The 19082-nt window shown below is 45.0% G+C and overlaps 1 protein-coding gene across 2 annotated transcripts; it reads right to left on the bottom strand.

The window, feature by feature from the left end:
- Positions 1-13181: 13181 nt before the first annotated feature.
- Positions 13182-16553, bottom strand: LOC147216452 (sclerostin domain-containing protein 1-like). Of its 2 annotated transcripts, none has more exons than XM_086178037.1 (2): positions 16182-16553; positions 13182-14587 (listed from the first exon to the last, which is right to left on the bottom strand). In XM_086178037.1, the coding sequence occupies exons 1-2, from the start codon at positions 16426-16428 to the stop codon at positions 14136-14138; spliced, it is 699 nt and encodes a 232-aa protein (XP_086034163.1). In that variant the 5' UTR covers positions 16429-16553; the 3' UTR covers positions 13182-14135. The 2 variants fall into 2 exon arrangements, with proteins under 2 accessions (XP_086034163.1, XP_086034164.1); XM_086178038.1 differs by having other exon boundaries at positions 16321-16553.
- Positions 16554-19082: the final 2529 nt, after the last annotated feature.

Raw genomic sequence — 19082 nt, 5'->3', positions numbered from 1 at the left:
AAGCACTACTCAAACTCACCACTAGAGAGAACTGTTTCTTCCCATCATGTCCGAACTGATCGCCATGGTGATTTTCTCGCAGCTTCCTGATCCCAGTGCAGGAACCGCATGGCGTTTGTTTTTTTTGTTTTTTTTTACAATCATACAGTTTGGGTGATGCTCTGCCGAGCTGCTCTCCAGCCACAACTTGGGTGGTGTTTCATTTTTGTTCATTGTGGTCCAGTGTGGTTGCATCTGTAACTGTAACTGTAACTGTAACTACAGTATGACAAACTGCATCTGAGCAGGACCGAGCCTCTTGTGCATAAACTAAATCAATGAACGGGTCTATTCTCATTCATAAGGCGCACTGTGTTGTAAGGCACATGATAAAACATATGGTATATAAAGAGAAACAAAACAATTAGATTGATTTGATCTTTATTCATCTCATTCATCTCGCTTTGTTCCTTTGAAACTCTGTTTGGTATTCTTTATTTGGTGCGGTTAATCTGCTTGCTTCTGTAACACTTTTGTACCATTGATTCATTAATGTTTAATTCTTTCGTGGCTGCTCTATTCCGAAGATCTACTGAGTGACTGATAGCCTTGAGTTGAATTCCGCTTCGTAAGTATGTCTCTCAACAGGTGATATTATTTGGGGTCCTCATAAACCCAAATGTGCAGAAATATTTTGTTGAAGCACAGTACATACTGGCATGACAAAAAGTGACAGAGGTAAGCGTACTACGTATTGTTCTATGACCGTGTTATGGTTGCCAGTGATAGCAGGCACCTGAAGTTAGTGTGAGGTTGGAACAACATTGTATTCCAGCACTACATAATTAATTATCTAATGTTATCTGACGTAGCAAGCCATAGGGCGGCACTGACCTGTGTCTCTCCAAGCCTGCCTTGGGGGGGCACGGAGCACTGTCTCCCTATGCCGGTCCCAAGCCCGGATAAATGCAGAGGGTTGTGTCAGGAAGGGCATCCGGCGTAAAACTTTTGCCAAAACCAAACATGCGAGTCAACCAAAACTATACCATACCGGATCGGTCGCGGACCGGGTTAACAACGACCGCCATTGGTACTGATGACCTACAGGGTACTAATGGAAATTGGGCTACTGTGGGTCGAAGAACAAGAACAAGAAGAAGAGGAGGAGTGCGTGTTCAGAAGCAGAGAGAGAGGAGGAAAGGAAAGAGTCTGGGACTGAGAGTAGGGACTCTGAATATTGGGACTATGACAGGAAAAGGTAGAGAGTTGGTCGACATGATCCAGAGAAGGAAGGTGGATATACTGTGTGTCCAGGAGACCAGGTGGAAAGGTAGTAAGGCTAGAAGCTTAGGAGCAGGCTTTAAGTTGTACTATTATGGTACTGACAAGAAGAGAAATGGAGTAGGAGTTATCTTGAAGGAGGAGTTTGTAAGGAACATCCTAGAGGTGAAAAGAATGTCAGATAGACTTATGAGTCTGAAACTGGAAATTGAAGGTGTGATGCTCAATGTTGTTAGTGGCTATGCCCCGCAGGTGGGATGTGAATCTGAAGAGAAGGAGAAGTTCTGGAATGAGTTAGATGAAGTGATGCAGAATATTCCCAGAAATGAGAGAGTGGTAATTGGTGCAGTCTTCAATGGACATGTTGGTGAAGGCAATAGAGGGGATGAAGAAGTGATGGGCAGATTTGGTATCCAGGATAGGAATGCAGAGGGACAGATGGTGGTAGATTTTGCAAAAAGGATGGAAATGGCTGTGGTGAATACCTTTTCCAGCTTCCAGATGAGATACCTTTTCCAGCTTCCAGATGATTGGACAACTACAGCTAGTGTTATCAGGGAGACAGGTAGAAGAGTACTTGGTTTGTCATCTGGAAGGAAAGTAGATAAGGAGACTTGGTGGTGGAATGAGGAAGTGCAGGAATATATACAGAGAAAGCGGTTAGTGAAGAAGAAGTGGGATATTGAGAGGACTGAAGAGAACAGACAGGAGTTCAGGGAGATGTGGCAAAAGGTAAAGATAGAGGTAGCAAAGGCAAAACAAAGGGCGTATGATGACTTGTATGCTCGGTTGGATAGTAAGGAGGGTGAGAATGATCTGTACAGGTTGGCGAAACAGAGAGATAAAGATGGAAAGGATGTCCAACAGGTCTGGGTGATTAAGGACAGAGAGGGAAATGCATTGACAGATGCTAGAAGAGTGATGGGAAGATGGAAAGAGTACTTTGAAGAGCTGATGAATGTGGAAAATGAAAGAGGCAAGGGTAGAAGAGGTGACTATTGTAGACCACAAAGTAGCACAAATTAGTAAAAGTGAAGTAAGGAAGGCATTGAAGAGGATGAAGAGTGGAAAAGCAGTTGGTCCTGATGATATACCTGTGGAGGTGTGGAAGTGTCTAGGAGAGGTAGCGGTAGATTTTCTGACTAGATTATTCAACAGGATCTTAGAGAGTGAGAAGATGCCTGAAGAATGGAGACAAAGTGTGATGGTGCCTATTTTTAAGAATAAAGGGGATGTGCAGAATTGTGGCAACTATAGAGGGATAAAGTTGATGAGCCATACAATGAAGTTATGGGAAAGAGTAGTGGAAATTTGACTGAGAGCAGAAGTCAGCATTTGTGAACAGCAGTATGGCTTCATGCCTGGGAAGAGTACTACAGATGCAGTATTTGCCTTGAGAATGCTAATGGAGAAGTACATAGAAGGCCAGAGGGAGCTGCATTGTGTTTTTGTAGACCTAGAAAAAAGAAGGTGCCAAGAGAGGAGCTCTGGTATTGTATGAGGAAGTCTGGAGTGGCAGAGAAGTATGTTCGACTGGTGCAGGACATGTTCGCTAGCTGTGAGACATTGATACGCTGTGCTGTAGGGGTAACAGAGAAGTTCAAGGTGGAGGTGGGACTCCATCAGGGATCAGCTCTGAGCCCCTTCTTGTTCACAATGGTGATGGACAGGCTGACAGATGAGGTCAGACAGGAATCCCCACGGACCATAATGTTTGCGGATGACATTGTGATCTGTAGTGAGAGCAGACAACAGGTAGAGGAAAATCTAGAGAGGTGGAGTTATGCCCTGGAAAGGAGAGGAATGAAAGTTAGTTGCAGCAAGACAGAATATATGTGTGTGAATGAGAGGAACTTGGGTGGAACGGTGAGGCTACAGGGAGTGGAGATCAAGAAGCTGGAGGATTTCAGGTATTTAGGGTAAACAGTCCAGAGCAACGGAGAGTGTGGAAAAGAGGTGAAGAGACGGGTCCAAGCAGGTTGGAATGGGTGGAGAAAAGTGTCAGGGATACTATGTGATAGAAGACTTTCAGCCAGAATAAAAGGAAAGGTGTACAAGACAGTGGTGAGACCAGCGATGATGTATGGACTAGAAACTGATACAATGACCAAAAGACAGCAGGCAGAACTAGAGGTTGCAGAGATGAAGATGTTGAGGTTCTCTTTGGGAGTGACCAGGATGGATAGGATCAGGAATGAGTCTATCAGAGGGACGGCACATGTTCGATGTTTTGGAGAGAAGGTCAGAGAAGCCAGACTGAGATGGTTCGGTCATGTACAGAGGAGGGATAGAGAATATATTGGTAGACGAATGCTGGAATTGGAGCTGCCAGGCAGGAGGTCTAGAGGAAGACCAAAGAGAAGATTTATAGACGTAGTGAGAGAGGATATGAAGTTGGTGTGAGAGAGGAAGATACAGAGAATCGGGTTAGATGGAGAAAGTTGACTCACTGTGCCGACCCCTGAAGGTAAAAGCCGAAAGAAGAAGAAGAAGATCTGACGTTGCAAACTATACTCAACCAAGGACCGACTTTAACACTGACAATCAACCAAGCGAAGTGGATTCGTTGCTTACCAAAAAGCACAGTGTACCACAAAAAATTGGTTGGAGGTCTGTAACCACTACAAGAATTCATACATTGGCCACATGGCCAATTTCTGAGAAAATTTAAGGATTTAAAGTGTGTCTTAAAAAAATACGGTATAAGTTACACCTATATACAGTATATTGTGTATGCATGTGTGTTTATGTAAACACACACACACACACACACATACACACACACACACACACACACACACACACACACACACACAAATAATATAGTGGTTTATTATATATTTACTGAAGAAGCCTCTCGGATGAGGGCTGAAACATCTTCAAGTCCAGTGTCCATGAAAAGAAGATTTCGACAAGTATACATAATATACCACTTATCTATATACTTTCATTACCTTGCAGTTTCAAAGCCCTTTCCCAAAGATAGCAATCACCCATTCACACTCCATGTGAGGTGCTAACCGGGCCATTGAGAGCAGTTGGGTGTCTTGCCTAAGGACACTTCAGCAGGGGTCCAAGAATCGAAACGGCACCCGTGATTGTGATTTTTTTTTTTCACCCATAAAAAGACGCGCGGGTCCTTGCAGGAGCAGGATTCAAGCCAAGAGAGGGACACTCCAGGACTGAGAGAGTTGAAAGGTCACCGTGGTTTTCTTGTATACATCAGTTCCGGCGGGTTGTGAATAGAGGAAGGATATGCACCTTTTGACTCCTTCAATCTGCTTCATTTTTTCAGTTTGAGGGGCTTTGCAACAGCTGTCTGGGTTTTTTGTAGTTTGTGTTTTGTGGGTTCTCAAACAACAAGAGGAAATTTGATTGGATATAAAATGATGTAAAACTGGTTTTGGGCAGAATGATTTAGTTGAAAAATTTTGGTGGAGACGCACCAAAATGTTTTTTTCCTACATTTTGACAATACAAGATGTTGTGTTCAATGGATAGACTTTATCTAAATTGCCTGTTAATTTGTTAATTCATCGTGACCTGGCCAGACATCCTTTAAAATTGTGTTGTTGAGACAGCAACCGACCCAATTTGTTGGTCGGGGGGGTGTTAGGCGCCATGCCCAAGGGCACCTTGGTAGGGGTCCAAGAATCAAACCACCAACCTTCAGATTGGAAAATTGTGATTTTGCGGCAGATTTTCTTGCAAGAAAATCTACACAAGGCGAGAGGTTGTCGGGACAAAAACTATGGAGATGACGTTCCCTCAGCCTCGCTGCTTCCTCTGTGACAAACATCCCTCGGCGACGGCATCCTTTGGAGCCCTGATACATTGTTCTCCGTGTCCTGGTCCCATGGGGGCCCGCCGACCCCTGCTAGGAAAGCATGGCCGCTGTAACACCGTCTGTCAGTGGGGCCATAACTCAATCCTCGCCTCTGCCATTATCCTCCCCCAGTCTCAACTTAGATAGGCATAAAGGCCAAATCTCAAATTTCCGGTTTGTGAGATGTAGAAATTAGCAAATGGCTGGTGGGATCGAGTGACGCTGGCAGTCTCCTTTCACGCCCTACAGCTTTTTCTTTGCATCTCCACCTGGGAGATGTGTGACAAACATAGCTTATGGGGTAACTGGAGATCATTCTGAGCGGGTGTTGGGGTAGGGGTGGAGGGTTGGGGGTTGAGGGGGTCTACACCGTCCCGGCATAACAATAATGGCATGAGATCGTCAGTTTTGGAGCGTTTTTTATTTCCAGGCCAATCAAAGGGATGGTAAGTCGGGGGGAAGAAGCGGGTGTCAAAAGTTCCCTGGAAAAAGCCTTGAAAGAGGAAACCTTGGGTCTTAGGGGCAAAGGTTCGGCGAGATGAAGGTGGAGGGGAGTGATGGACACACGCACGCACACACACACGCACACACACACACACACACACACACACACACCCTGACGGTTGGCTCATCCCAACACCTGGTCTCCAAAAAGGTCTCCTTGGAAACCAAAATCTTGGTTAAGGGAAAGATTTTGTTGTATCGGGATGAAAAGCAAAAATCTGGGAAAATGGAAGTTCCTTCCTGCCCTGAGCCACAAGTGCTCGCCAGTGTAGCTCTGCCCCTTCACTGCTCAGGGGAATTTAAAACAAAACGTCCATGAATGGGGATGAGGAGGTACTTTTAGCAATGGGAGGAAAGTCCTGCACACAGCTCAACCATGGATACATGATGGTCTTGGAGAATTCTGTGGAGGTTCTCAGTCATCCAGGTCATGGTGAGCTCTTGTCCAGTTTGTCTTGTCGTGGCAACTGGACCTGAATTTCTTCACTTGAAGACGTATCAGCCCTCATTCCAGAGGCTTCTTCAGTTCTGAACTGACAAGATGAGAAGTCTCTGAGGATGTGAATGACAGGGTGAATGGTTTGTCTCTATATGAGGGCATGTGATTGGTCCAGGGGGAAACCCACCCCTCGTCTAATCTCAGCTGGGATGGGCTCCATAAGTGGTTTGGATAGTGAATGGATGAATGTATGAATGCTGGGACCATTAATGTTAATTTACTGTTACCTCAGTCAGGTCAGATGTGCTGTGGCAGAACTGAAAGAACAGAATACAAGAAATTAGATGTGGGATTAGTGAAAGAAGACAAATCTCAGTATCTCTCCATGGTGTATCTCACTTAAAGCACAAATCAGATTCATTTTCTTTGCCATGAATTTCAAATCTTCTCCTTTTTGTTTGGGTTTTCCTTTCAGGAGTCTCTGCAGTGAATCTACCATCTCTGTCTAACCCTATTCTCTGGATCCTCCTCTCTCACACCAACTCACCAACTTCATATCCTGTCTCTCTACGTCCATAAATCTCTTTAGTCTTCCTCAAGACCTCTTGCCTGGCAGCTCCAATTCCAGCATCTGTCTACCAATATATTCTTTATCCCTCCTTCGTACATGATCGAACCATCTCAGTCTGGCTTCTCTGACCTTCTCTCCAAAACATCTAACACCTCTAGACCTACAATTACAGCATCCGTCTCCCAATACAGTGGATTCTCGCCACTTTGTGGATTGGCTTTCACACCCTCGCCACTTTGCAGATTTTTTCTATACTTCGGTTCTTGCGATTTTTGTGTTTTTTTACAGTATCTGATTTTTTTTTCGTGATGAAATAGCCATCTTCTAGCCTAAGAAGAAAAAAAAACAGTAAGAAAATGTTGAAAAATTGTGAAATTAAGCTGAATTGCATTTTATAAAATAATTAAACATGACAGCTTCTTTGCTAAACAAAGATACAAAGCAACAGAGATACCAACCATTGCAAACTCTCGCTCCTACCCTTGTACCCACTTGAGATTGCATGTAGAATAATATTGGCTAAGTATAGATACCCCATGCTCCATGATGCCTCTGACACACCCAGCATCTACCTGAAAGTCTGGTATAGACCACAAGCGTAGCAGGAAGATGCCGACTATGGCTGAAAAGATAAAACTTTGCGATATGTTAAAGGAAGGCAGAAGTTTTGCTGAAGTTGTCCACCATTACAGCATGAATGAATCTTCAGTTTGTAACATTAAGAAAGACAAAGCTAACTTCAAGAACACGATGACCTTAAGCTTCAGTAAAACGGCGAAATGGCTGAAAAATGAATTGTAAGAATGGAAAATGCTTTGGCCATGTGAATCACTTATTGCAGGAAGAAACGTGACCTTAGACTCCAACATCAAATCAGTTCCTATATGACTTTTAATGATTTTGTCATGTTATTCAATGTTTATTGTATATTACACATATCCAAAAGTGTCTAGTGTACTGTATAAGAGTGTGAGAAGCATAGTTCAGTTGGTGGTAGGTTAATAACAGTTTGCGGGAGGTTCGTAAAGGGTTGACTGAGGTTTGTTTGTTTAGGGCTACTGTATCTAAAATACTGTGACGGACACAAAGGGGTGTGGTCTCTCATCCCACGGGACTACGGGTCGAGGTGCGTGGTTAAGCCAGGTATATATAGATGGTCCCGGATGTTCAAGTTTCAGTGTTATTTTGTTGGTGTTTCAATAAACATTCAAATGGGACCACCTTCGGCCACCAAGTAGTCCTATCCATGATGGTGAGTAGGTGGGTAAAACCCTGGGAAGGGGGTAGAGGGCCCTCCAGGTCAACATGGACATGGTCAAAACGCCTGGCCGAATATATTGGTAGACAGATGCTGGAATTGTAGCTGCCAGGCAAGAGGTCTTGAGGAAGACCAAAGAGAGTAAGCTCTGCTCTCTGCAGAGCTTACTCGTTCTCCTGCCAGTGAGGGGTTTCTCTGGTTTCCTCCTGCAGTGGGTTGAAGGTTAAGGAGTCCTCAATTGCCCAGATGTCTCAGCCTGAACTCCACTCTCTCTTTATATATGTCTGCGCTCCCATTTCTGAGTCACCTAAGAGTGGAGATACAATATAACGAACAAGTGAAGCGGGAAGAGAACACACTTGTACGAACCTTAAATCCAAGAGCGTATTGATGCTCCTGCCAGTCTGTAGGAGCGTGAGATCATCTCCGTCAACAAGGCTATCAGATACAGGCTGAGAATTCTGCGTTGCCACCTAACACCAGCGTAGGACCAAACAGCACAGATGTTAATGGCTTTGTCTGCAAGGCCTGTGTGCGTGTTACAAAAAATCTTGTGTCCTTCTTGTGCGCCATAGTGTATCATCATCTGTGAGACAGCTTAACATTGCTTACCTTATATTTGTAATCATTTCACAGATGATTAAATCGCAACATGCATTTTAATCCTCCTCAAACTGCTAAATGAAGAAGCAATAATTGAATTAAAAAATACAATGGATATATCAAGTAATTAATTAATCAATGAAGTGTTAAAAAGCAATAATAAACTTAATGATAATGTTAGTTCTAATTCTAGTAATAATTATAAATATAATTGTACAAATAATGCTAATGCTAAAAATGCTAATGCTAAAAATAATGCAACAACAACAACAACAACAACAACAACAATAATAATAATAATATTAATAACAACATAATCATCATCATCATCATCATCAAAGGACTGACGACCTAAACAGGCATTAAAGATTGAATAAAATTTTTTCATCAATTAATTGGGAAAATTGGATAAAAGAGCACCATTTAAATGTATCAACGAACGAATAGAACAGAATATAAAGCTGTACATTATACTTAATGGAAAGGCAGTCATGGCCAAGAATGGATTGCTTTTGCAACTGCCCTAACTCATAGCTGCTCCTTTCACGGTTGTTACGGTAACGACACAAAGCGGCTTCGCCCCAAGTTTCAGTTTTTTACCTTCGGGGATTCACGAAAGAAAGAAAAGAAACAAAGAAGCAGCAAAGTGACAAACCGGGTCCTCTCTGCACCGAGCGGCCCACGGCCCTCAAACACAGCTGCCAGGGGATAATAATCCCCGCAGAAGCCAGGCAGGATAAAGCCGTCGAGCTGAGTGACAAGCATTTCCTTCAAACGCGCTTTGTCAACAGCGGTGTGGTCGCTGTGCGACTCTGTGACGGAACAATAAATCCTTTGTGCCTTCCGGAATAGCAGGGTGGGTCTGTCAGCAGCCACTCTCCACCTTAGCTGCACCTGTCCCCATGTTCACACACCTTGAGTCCACTGGCCGACGGTCTAAGGGACCTGAAAGGGTTTGGTCATGAGGTTCTTAGTCCAGATACATGATAGATCAGATACTTGATGCATACATTCAGAACTCACTTATTGATTTGGAGCAAAGCTTTGATATGCTTGATACGCTCTTGTCCAAATCTTCTTGTCGTGGCACTGGACATGAATTCATTTAAAGACATTTCACTCCTCATCCCAGAGGCTTCTTCAGCTCTGAATGATGACTCTGAATCACCGTTCAGTTGATGTTGTTTCCATGATGCAACTAAAAGGTGATTCCTGGATCTGCATGCTCTACCATCCATCCATCCATCCATCCATCCATCCATCCATCCATCCATCCATCCATCCATCCATGGTAGAAGTAAATGGTCTCCACTTCAATTGTGCTTTCATCACCTTGCTATTTTTCCAGCGGACCACCTTCACCCCCCCTCACACAGCGATGGTGGCAGAGCTGCCATGCAAGGTGCCAAGCGTACCATTGGAGGCGACTGACGGACACTTCAACATGACAGGAGGAGCTGGGAATCAAACCACCAACTTTCCGGCAAGGCAACCAAACATGGGACTGGGAGCAATTGGGAAATTTGGCGCCTCGCACAAGGGCACTATGGTATGCAGACAGGAGGAGGTGGGAACTGAACCGCCAACCTTGCAATTTAAGGAACACCCACCCCACATTGGTAGAGGTAGAAGTTGTAAATGTGCAAAGGCCTCCACTCCACACAGTATCACATTCACCCTTTCACACATTGTGTGTGTGTGTGTATGTGTGTGTGCATGTATGTGTGTATATGTGTGTGTGTGTGTGTGTGTGTGTGCGTGTGTGTGTGTGTGTGTGTGGTGTTGGTGGACTGAGGTTGTTTTCACTGCTGTGGCTTCCTAAACTTCCTTTCCCAACATACCAGCTGAAAGAGAAGCAGGTGTGTCTGCAGTGGAGATTAAATTCCCCTCTTAGACTGCTCGGCTCTATTGAGCAAGGACCATGCAAATAGATTCTTCCTCTTGCTCTGGGGCCTCAGGGCACTCCAGCAGCAACAAAAAGCCTTTGTGTGATTTTGTTTTGGTCTTTTTGGTTGGTGTTTTTGCAGAAGGTACATTTCTGCATCTTTTTGATGTGGCTCCCATCCTAGCTTTGATTTATTGAAAACCTGACACCTGCCTCCTGCTGTCATTTGATGGAGAGGAAGGGGAGAGATTAGCGCTCAGACAGTGAAGTCTTCCACAGCTAATTAATCTTCTGGAGCCTGCTGTCCAACACCTGCTTGCTAAAATACTACTACCACCACTACTACTGCCACTACCATGGGGGCAACTGTGGCTTGGTTTGTAGAACAGGTGTCCCATCGATGCTCTGAACTCTTTCAGCTGCTCCCCACAGCCTGGTTAGTGCCTTGCATGCCAGCTCTACCGCCATAGGTGTGTATGAGTGCAAGGTGTAAAAGCACTATATGAGTGGAGAGTATCTACTATAGACAATACTATGACTACTAATACTGTGGGTGGCTGTGTTGCAGTTGATAGAATGGGCGCCTCCTCAATTGGAATGTTGGGGGGTCAATTCCTGGCTCCACCTGTCTGCATGTTGAAGTGTCCAGTAGTCACCCCTAGTCGTATGCTCAGTGCCTTGCATGGCAGCTCTGCCACCAGCGGTGCATGAGTGTATGTGTGAATGTCATCTACTAGAGTGGAGACCATTTACTACCACTACTAGTGCTAGGACTACGTCTACTTGTGCTGCTAACCAGGCGAAATGTCACTCCTGAAGCATACACAGATGCAGACACTTCAATCATGAACTGCAGCCTGTTTTCTTGCTAAGTTGCTGGGTTAAATAAAGACACTATGTGTCTCAGCAGAGTCTTGGTTACCACCTGGAAAGAACTTTAGCTAATAACGTAGCTGAGAGCAATAAATCATTTGCTCTCCGTCAGGCCAGACACGGAATGATTCAGGTTATTATGGAGAGGCCATGTGGTGTCATTCCAACACATCATGTGGTTCCTCCACCCAGAAGCAAGTGGTCTTTTTCCACTTCAAAAATTGCAAAAGGACATGAAAACTCAAATTTCTTCCTTTTTTCATCGAATTCAGACCCAGGTATCTTGGCAGTCAGACATCATGTATCCAGACAGCTGGGAATCCGGACTTGCTGAGTAACTGCCCAGGCCGCGATCACCCTCTGCAGCCCTCACTCTTCACATCCTCCCTCGCTCCTCTTTCAAACGTTATTTTTTGAACTTCTTGTATTCCTCCCTCCTGGCACAGGCGTAGCCTCGGGCCAATTCGTCCATCACCACCGCCTTTTTTCTGCTGTTTGTCGATCAACAAAACGTCTGGTTGCTAACGCCAGGAAGAAGGGTTTGGACAGGATCTTCACCGGGTCATTCCCAATAATCGCAGCAGATGACTCCCTGCTCACAGAGAACACTGCCTTCCCCTTGTATGCTTCTCCTGCCAACATCTTACATCACCTGCTGAACTGTCTCTTTTCACAGCCTGCAGCCTGAGGTCGTCAGGTGTGGCCCAGCTTCCATGGCCCCAGTTTCTCCTGTCTTGGGTATTCACTCGTGATAACGGCTGGCGTTTATCACCTGGAACTTCTACTCGACCTTTTTGGATCATACTTTCTTGTCTGGGTGTCTGTTTGTGGTTGACTTCCTCACCGCCATTTCTGCAACGGCACCTCCTTGTAGTTGAATGCTCTCAGCACTGATGATCTTCTCTGGACGATTCCAGCCCACCTATCCAGATGTCAGCGTCAGTACTGTACATTCTGCTGAATTCGGATTAGTTAATGGAACCCTGGGAGATGTCATCTGCTATACAAGCCACTGACCGCAAGTGTTATGTCACACCTTCTGTTTGGACTCGGTTGGATCCGTTTTTATTTTATTACCCTGAAACCGAGAGTGTGCTCTGGATGGTTGAGTGGAAAGCATCTTGTTTTATAATTCTTATGCTGGCTTGCCTGGTGTATCCTCTGAAGTGGGTAATCAAAGCTCTCCCGGCTCTCTGCAGTGACTCATGCGCCTCAGGTGTGGACAGCTTGTTGTGGTTCTTAGGTATTTCTTTCTCCCACATCTTCCTTTATCTCTCCCTCTGTGATGACTTGATCTTGGCCTCCAGCCCTGTTCTCAATGGCAGGGTAGGGCAGGCTTTGTTTGTACATATATATATATATATATATACAATGACTACAATATATATATATATATATGTATATATGTTGTGTAGCCTTGATTGACTGGTGACCCCGCTTATTGCTCAATCTCAGAGTTCTGGCTCTATTGCGTCCCCAAGTTTATATTGTGTGGTATAGACATACATATGTGTGCTTTTATGCAATATATAATGGAAACAGAAGTGTAAAGTTAATAGAATAAACAAGGTTTCTATTAATTTTTGACCCTTGTATGCTAGTCACAGATAATCATTTGTCCAGGAAAACCCACGTTGCCTAATTGTGTTGCTGCGGTTATTCAATGGCAGTTGTGCATTCCTGTGCAGGAGATTGGTGACAAAGGCAAGTCGGTGGCGTCTTCCTCTGTGGTCAGACCAGTCGACCATGCTTCCGTTGCGCAGCGCTGTTTAATTGTGATGGCGTGAAGCAACATGCCCTCACTGCCAGAACAAGCACGTTCCCCTGCACATGAGAGCGAAGGGAGGCCTGTGTTGAAGGTTGGAGGTGAATGCTCGGAGGAGGCATGAAGTCCCAAACACAGATGTGTTGACAGGGAACTGTTTATTCCAAATCATACAAAAGAACACACAAAAATAAATTACCTCCTATTCACCAGTAACATATTCCCTCATACACTCTATGTCTAGGAATTACAAACGTCGAATAAATATCATCACATCGGACGTCAGTCCAGGGTTCCATTTTTATGTCTCATCCCATGTTCTTCACTTGGTTGAGTTCAGCAGGAGACGTCTGGGGTGGACAAGCCCTGCCGCTCAGTTTGATCTTCAGATCTTCTGTCAGCTGCATCATGGGTTTGGTGTAGTAAGGTTGACGGCTACTTTTGCAGTGGAGAAGTTTTTTGCAGTTCCAAGAATCTTGTCAAGAACAAGGCTGTGTTTTTGTGCATTGTGAACATCTCAGCTCCTACTCCCAGGAAGGGTCTGTTTTTTGGTTTCGCAGGGACCCATAGTGCTTGGTGATCGGTGGAACTAATAAGAGATGGCCATGACCAAATGCTTCTCGTGGACAGCAGAGCGCCATTATTGAGAACTATCATGGTCACTGGTTAGATGTTTTCTTGGGACAGAAGCAGTGAGAAATGGAGCAAAAAAAAGTTTGAGATGGTAACTTTTGAAAGATACTGTCCGACAGCATCTGTAGATCACTCTCCAGCTCAGCAGCTTGTGGTAATTCATCACAACATCATGTTTCTGGTCATTTCCTCCACGTGTCTCTAATCCCCAAAACCTCCAACCCTGGAGCATCTCCTGCATTGAGCACCCTCATTGATGATGGGGTTTTCTTTTAGACGGATGCAGATACATTGAAAACATCTAACCAGAGCCCTCATGTCACCCCACATTGGCCTTGGTGCGTGATAGTAAATTTCAATTGTTTGATTTGATCCATTTGATAACTTTGAGAACAACATCTGGGAGGTTTCTTCTAGACAAGGGGTTAACTTCTTTCCGGCTCGGTGGGACGTCGGCTAATATAAGTGATCTAACGCTAATAAACCCCCTGACTGTGACGTTGGTTTGTCACTGCAGGTCAGGTGTGTGCTGGTCCCGAAATGACAGCCGGGTTCCCGGTGGGCTTCTTTGGGGATCCGGTCTTCCTCTGACCTTTCTTCTTCTTCTTCTTCTCGCTCACTGCGGCCTTCTCCTTGTTCCCTGAGTCATTCTGCTGCCTGCTGTAACGCTTGCATTTGCAGGAGGTCACCATGGTGATCTTGTAGGTCCTGGAGCTGCCGTCCTGGCACTGCAGGCGGATCCGCTGAGTCCGAGTCTTGTCAATGACGCAGCGCCACTCCAGGGTGTCGCGGCGGCTCCAGTACTTCTCGCTGTGGCCTCCGGCGCCAATCCAGTTCGGCAGCAGGTGGGTCGGGAGACACTCCCCCGCACAGACCAGCTCCTTGAGGGGGTTGACGCTGGTGCACTGGCCATCAGAGATGTACTTGGTGGACCTCAGCTCCTTGCAGCCCACTTGGCTCTGGTGCGGCCCTGAAGCAGACACAACGGGTTTTTTGTCAGTGAAGCGGAAGGAGCTCAGAGGGGGCTGAAGATCATCGTGGCTGCTCCATGGAGAGGGGGCTGAGTTTGTTCATCCAGGATGCTGCTCATCCCACACTAGGTCACAGGATACCACAGCTGTCATTGGAACAGTGACATGCAAGAATTCACCCTATTATTCACAAATAAGAAATACAAGAATTCATCCATTCATTCAGAGGTCAAATAGAGACAACATTCATCCTGTCATTCACACATCATAGAGACATACAACCATTCACCCTCTCATTCGCATATCAGACAAACACACATTCACCTTCTCATTCACACCTCATATTTGCCCAATGGTGATCAATAAAGTAATATCACTATTTAACATTCAGCCACTCATTCACACATCATTTAGAGACATATAGGCATTCACTCTATTATTCATATAGATACATACAACTATTCACCCTCTCATTCACATGTAATAAAGACATTGACATTCACCTTCTAATCCCTATGCCATTCAGAGACATGCAACCATTCACCCTCTCGCTTACAAATAAGAGACATGCAAGAATTCACCCTTTCATTCACAGGTCATATAGAGACAACATTCTTCCTGTCATTCACACATCATAGAGACATGCAACCATTCACCCTCTCATTCACATGTCATATTTCCCAAATGGCGATCAATAAAGTATTATCATAATTATTATTTAATAATCACCCTCTCATTCAGGTCAAACAGAGGCTAAATTCATCCTGTCATTCACACATCATCACACAACTATTCCCTCTCTCATTCACACATTCAATAAATACAACCATTCAACCATTACATGCACAAACACACAGCCCTTCACTTTTGTCTTTCAGATATTGGCTGTTCCTCTGATAGACTCATTCCTGATTCTATCCATCATCGTGACTCCCTAAAAGAACCTCAGCATCTTCATCTCTTCACCCTCTAATTAACACCTCAGATGAAGACATGCAAACCATCATGTGGTCTTTCACACACCGTAGAGAGATACACAGCCTTTCATCCTCTCATTCATGTGTCACACAGAGACTTACAGAGATTCAATCTCTCAGAGAACCGTTCACCCTCTCATTTATCTGCATATCAAGTAGAGGCATGCAACCATTCACTCTCATTCACACCTCATATGGAGACAGAGATTCACTCTCCAATTCACGTCACAGAGATATGCTACCATTCATTTACTCATACAGAGATTCACCCTCTCACTCATCCACATATCAAATAGAGACATACAACCATGCATGTGCTCATTCACACATCATATAGAGATACCCCACCATTCATTCCTTATCCAAAGGACATAGAGACATGCAACCATTCACCCTGACAATCACATCAGGAGACATGCAACTGTTCACTCTTTCATCCACAAATAAGACACATGCAACTATTCACCCTCTCATTCGCACGTCATATTCCCCAATGGGCATCAATACAGTTATATCATTATGATTTCATGTTCACCCTCTCATTCACGTCACATGGAGGCATGCAAGCATTCACCCTCTCATCCCAGCATCATGCAGAGTCAGACACCTTCTCTACCATATAGAGTATTAGAAGGTGATGGAGAGCAGGTGGAAGGAGAGATCTGGTAGAAGAGAAGTCCCCTCGGTCTCCGTCCCAGCCTGTCCTCCCCTCCCGGCTGCAGGAGCGGGTTCCTGCGGACCCGCGTTGAACCGACCGTGCGGCTGCTCCGGTGCGGGCCGCCGGCCGCCGTCCCTCGCCCGGTTCCCGGCCTCCTCGTTGGGCGCGTCCTTGGGCGCCGCGATCCGCCCGGCCTCCGTGCCATCGTTGCCGAAGACGGCGGCGGCCCGGGGCCACAGCGGCAGCAGCAGCAGCAGCAGCAAGGCGAGGAGCAGTGGGGAATCCGGGGTGCGGCGGGCCATGGCCGAGGACGGGATGCTCCGGAGCACCGGCCACGCAGGGTTTTAAACCCACCCAGAGGAGTGGGAGGCGGGAGGGGTGGAGCGGGAGGGTGAGGAGGTTAGCGTCGGCTAGCCGTGGTGCTGATGTGTAAAGCTGGTTGTAATAAAGTAATAGAATACCGGGGTAATAGTAACGTAGCATGAGAGTATTAGTAATAATGTAATAACACATGAGGGGTGACGCTGTGAGTCACTTCAGACACGAAAATGGCCCAAAGTGATTTACTCCTCATGGTTCAATTCCCACAGGAGGCCTCTGTGTGGAGTCTGCTTGTTCTCCACCGTTCTGCATAGGTATCCTCGGGGCTCTCCTGGTTCCTCACACAGTCTAAACTGATGATTGAGGTTCATGGAGACCCTACACTGGATACACATGACAATAGAGACAGGAGTTCACCCTGGACCAGCCGCTCACAGGACCACAAAAAGAGGAATATAACCATTCACCATCTCATTTATAACTCATGAAGATATGCAACCATTCAGGCACTCATTCACATATCATACAGACACTTACAGTTCACCTTCTCGTTCATCAACATATCAAGTAGAGACATGCAATCATTCACTCTCTCGTTCACACCTCATAGAGACCATTCACCCTCTCATTCACGCCAAATAAAGATATACAGCCATTCACCCTCTCATTCACGCTCATACAGAGACATAGAGTTTCTCTCTTTCACAAAACTGTTCACCCTCTCATTCATCCACATATCAAGTACAGACATGCAGCCATTCACCCTGTCATCCACCGAGGCAGCTGCAGCTGTCCCCAGGTGTGGTGTAAGTGTGACTGATCAATGTGTGATGTTGTGTTTGCAGTCTGTCAGCAGGGGGCGGCACAAGCATTTCATCCTCGGCCTCCCTGACCTTCCTCTACACTCATCTCCCATTAGTCTAAGCACCTGCTGCCATTTCCACAGACCAAACTTATAAATCAAGTGTGTTTTAAAAATGCGGTGTTAATATTTTTGTGTGGCATTTATAAAAAAACAACACACCAGGAAACATGTGTGGATATAGACATAAGGACGTATATAGTGGGGTAAAAAAGTATTTAGTCAGCCACCAGTTGTGCAAGTTCTCCCACTTAAAAAGATGATAGAGGTCTATAATTTTCATCATAGGTACACTTCAACTATGAGAGACAAAATGTGACAAAAAATCCAGAAAATCACATTGTCTGATTTTTAAAGAATTTATTTGCAAATCGTGATGGAAAATAAGTATTCGGTCAAGAACAAAAGTTAATCTCAATACTTTCTTAAATATTCTTTGTTAGCAATGACAGGGGTCCAAGGTTTTCTGTAAGTCATCACAGGGTTTTCAAACTCAGTTGCTGGTATTTTGGCCCATTCCTCCAAGTAGATCTCATCTAGAGCGCTGATGTTCTGGGGCTGTCGCTGGGCAACACGTATTTTCAACCCCCTCCAAAGATTTTCTATGGGGTTGAGATCTGGAGACTGGCTAGGCCACTCCTAAACCTTGAAATGCTTCTTACGAAGCCACTACTTCGTTGCCCGGGCGGTGTGTTTGGGATCATTGTCATGCTGAAAGACCCGGCCACAATTCATCCTCAGTAGCAAGACATACAAGGACAAGACAGTGACAAGCTAAAAATAAAAAGTAGAAAATAAATAAGATAAACTCTGAAGTATAAAAGTTTAAAGTATAATCTAAAAAATATCTATACATATTTACCAATATACAGGAATAAATAACGACAAAAGTGGCAAAGTGGCAATATGAAGTAGCGAAGTACTTGTAATAGTGATCTAGTACTATCTGTGTACCCCCAAAAAACATTTTTAGATATCCTCAGAATGTTCCTTGTATTTTGAAGAAGGTTTCTACTGCCAAGTTGTATTTCTGTAGATGTCCATATTCCTTATTTGAAACAGAAAAGTAATGGTATGGGGTATGTTTATGCAACAGGTGTACACATAAAATGTCTGGTTACAATGGTACTAGTTGCCGGATGGCCTTTGTCGGACTGCAAGTGAACTCTCCACTCCTTCATTCATTGAGTTAAAAGTAGGAAAATGGGAGCAAGTAATGATGTTAGCAACTCTGAGCCCTGGGCTGCTACAGTATGACTCAACCCTTGGGTTCAGGACATGTCCTGTAGGGTAGATCCCCCCTGGTCGCACCTCCCCTGGTCGCAAAACGTGTCAGAGGAAGCAAATCTGGAGTATCGATGGCGGACTGGTGTGGTTCGAGCCATCCGAGGAGCATCTGTAACATTAGGGTTAGGGTTGTGGTTAGAGTTAGGGACCTCATGACAGCACCTTCAAATGTGCTGATGCGATTGTCAGAGCGGGTGAGTCATCGTGTGGAAGTCAGTTCATGGGGAATGCTATGGCACTGGGACACCAGAAGGGTAAGCTGGGGGAGGCAGAGTGATAGTTTTGAAACTAGTCTACTGGGAAAACCTTGCTCCTTCCCTTATGGGAATGATACTTTGACATGTACCACCTACTTAAACATTATTGGAGATGAAATGTAACCCCTAGCT

Source organism: Fistularia commersonii, chromosome 30 (genome assembly GCF_037954325.1).
Source record: "Fistularia commersonii isolate RoL2024-O1a breed Wild chromosome 30, RoL_Fcom_v1.0, whole genome shotgun sequence".
Taxonomy (NCBI): domain Eukaryota; kingdom Metazoa; phylum Chordata; class Actinopteri; order Syngnathiformes; family Fistulariidae; genus Fistularia; species Fistularia commersonii.
The sequence above is the reverse complement of the archived record's forward strand: the minus strand, read 5'-3'. Positions and strand labels throughout refer to the sequence as shown.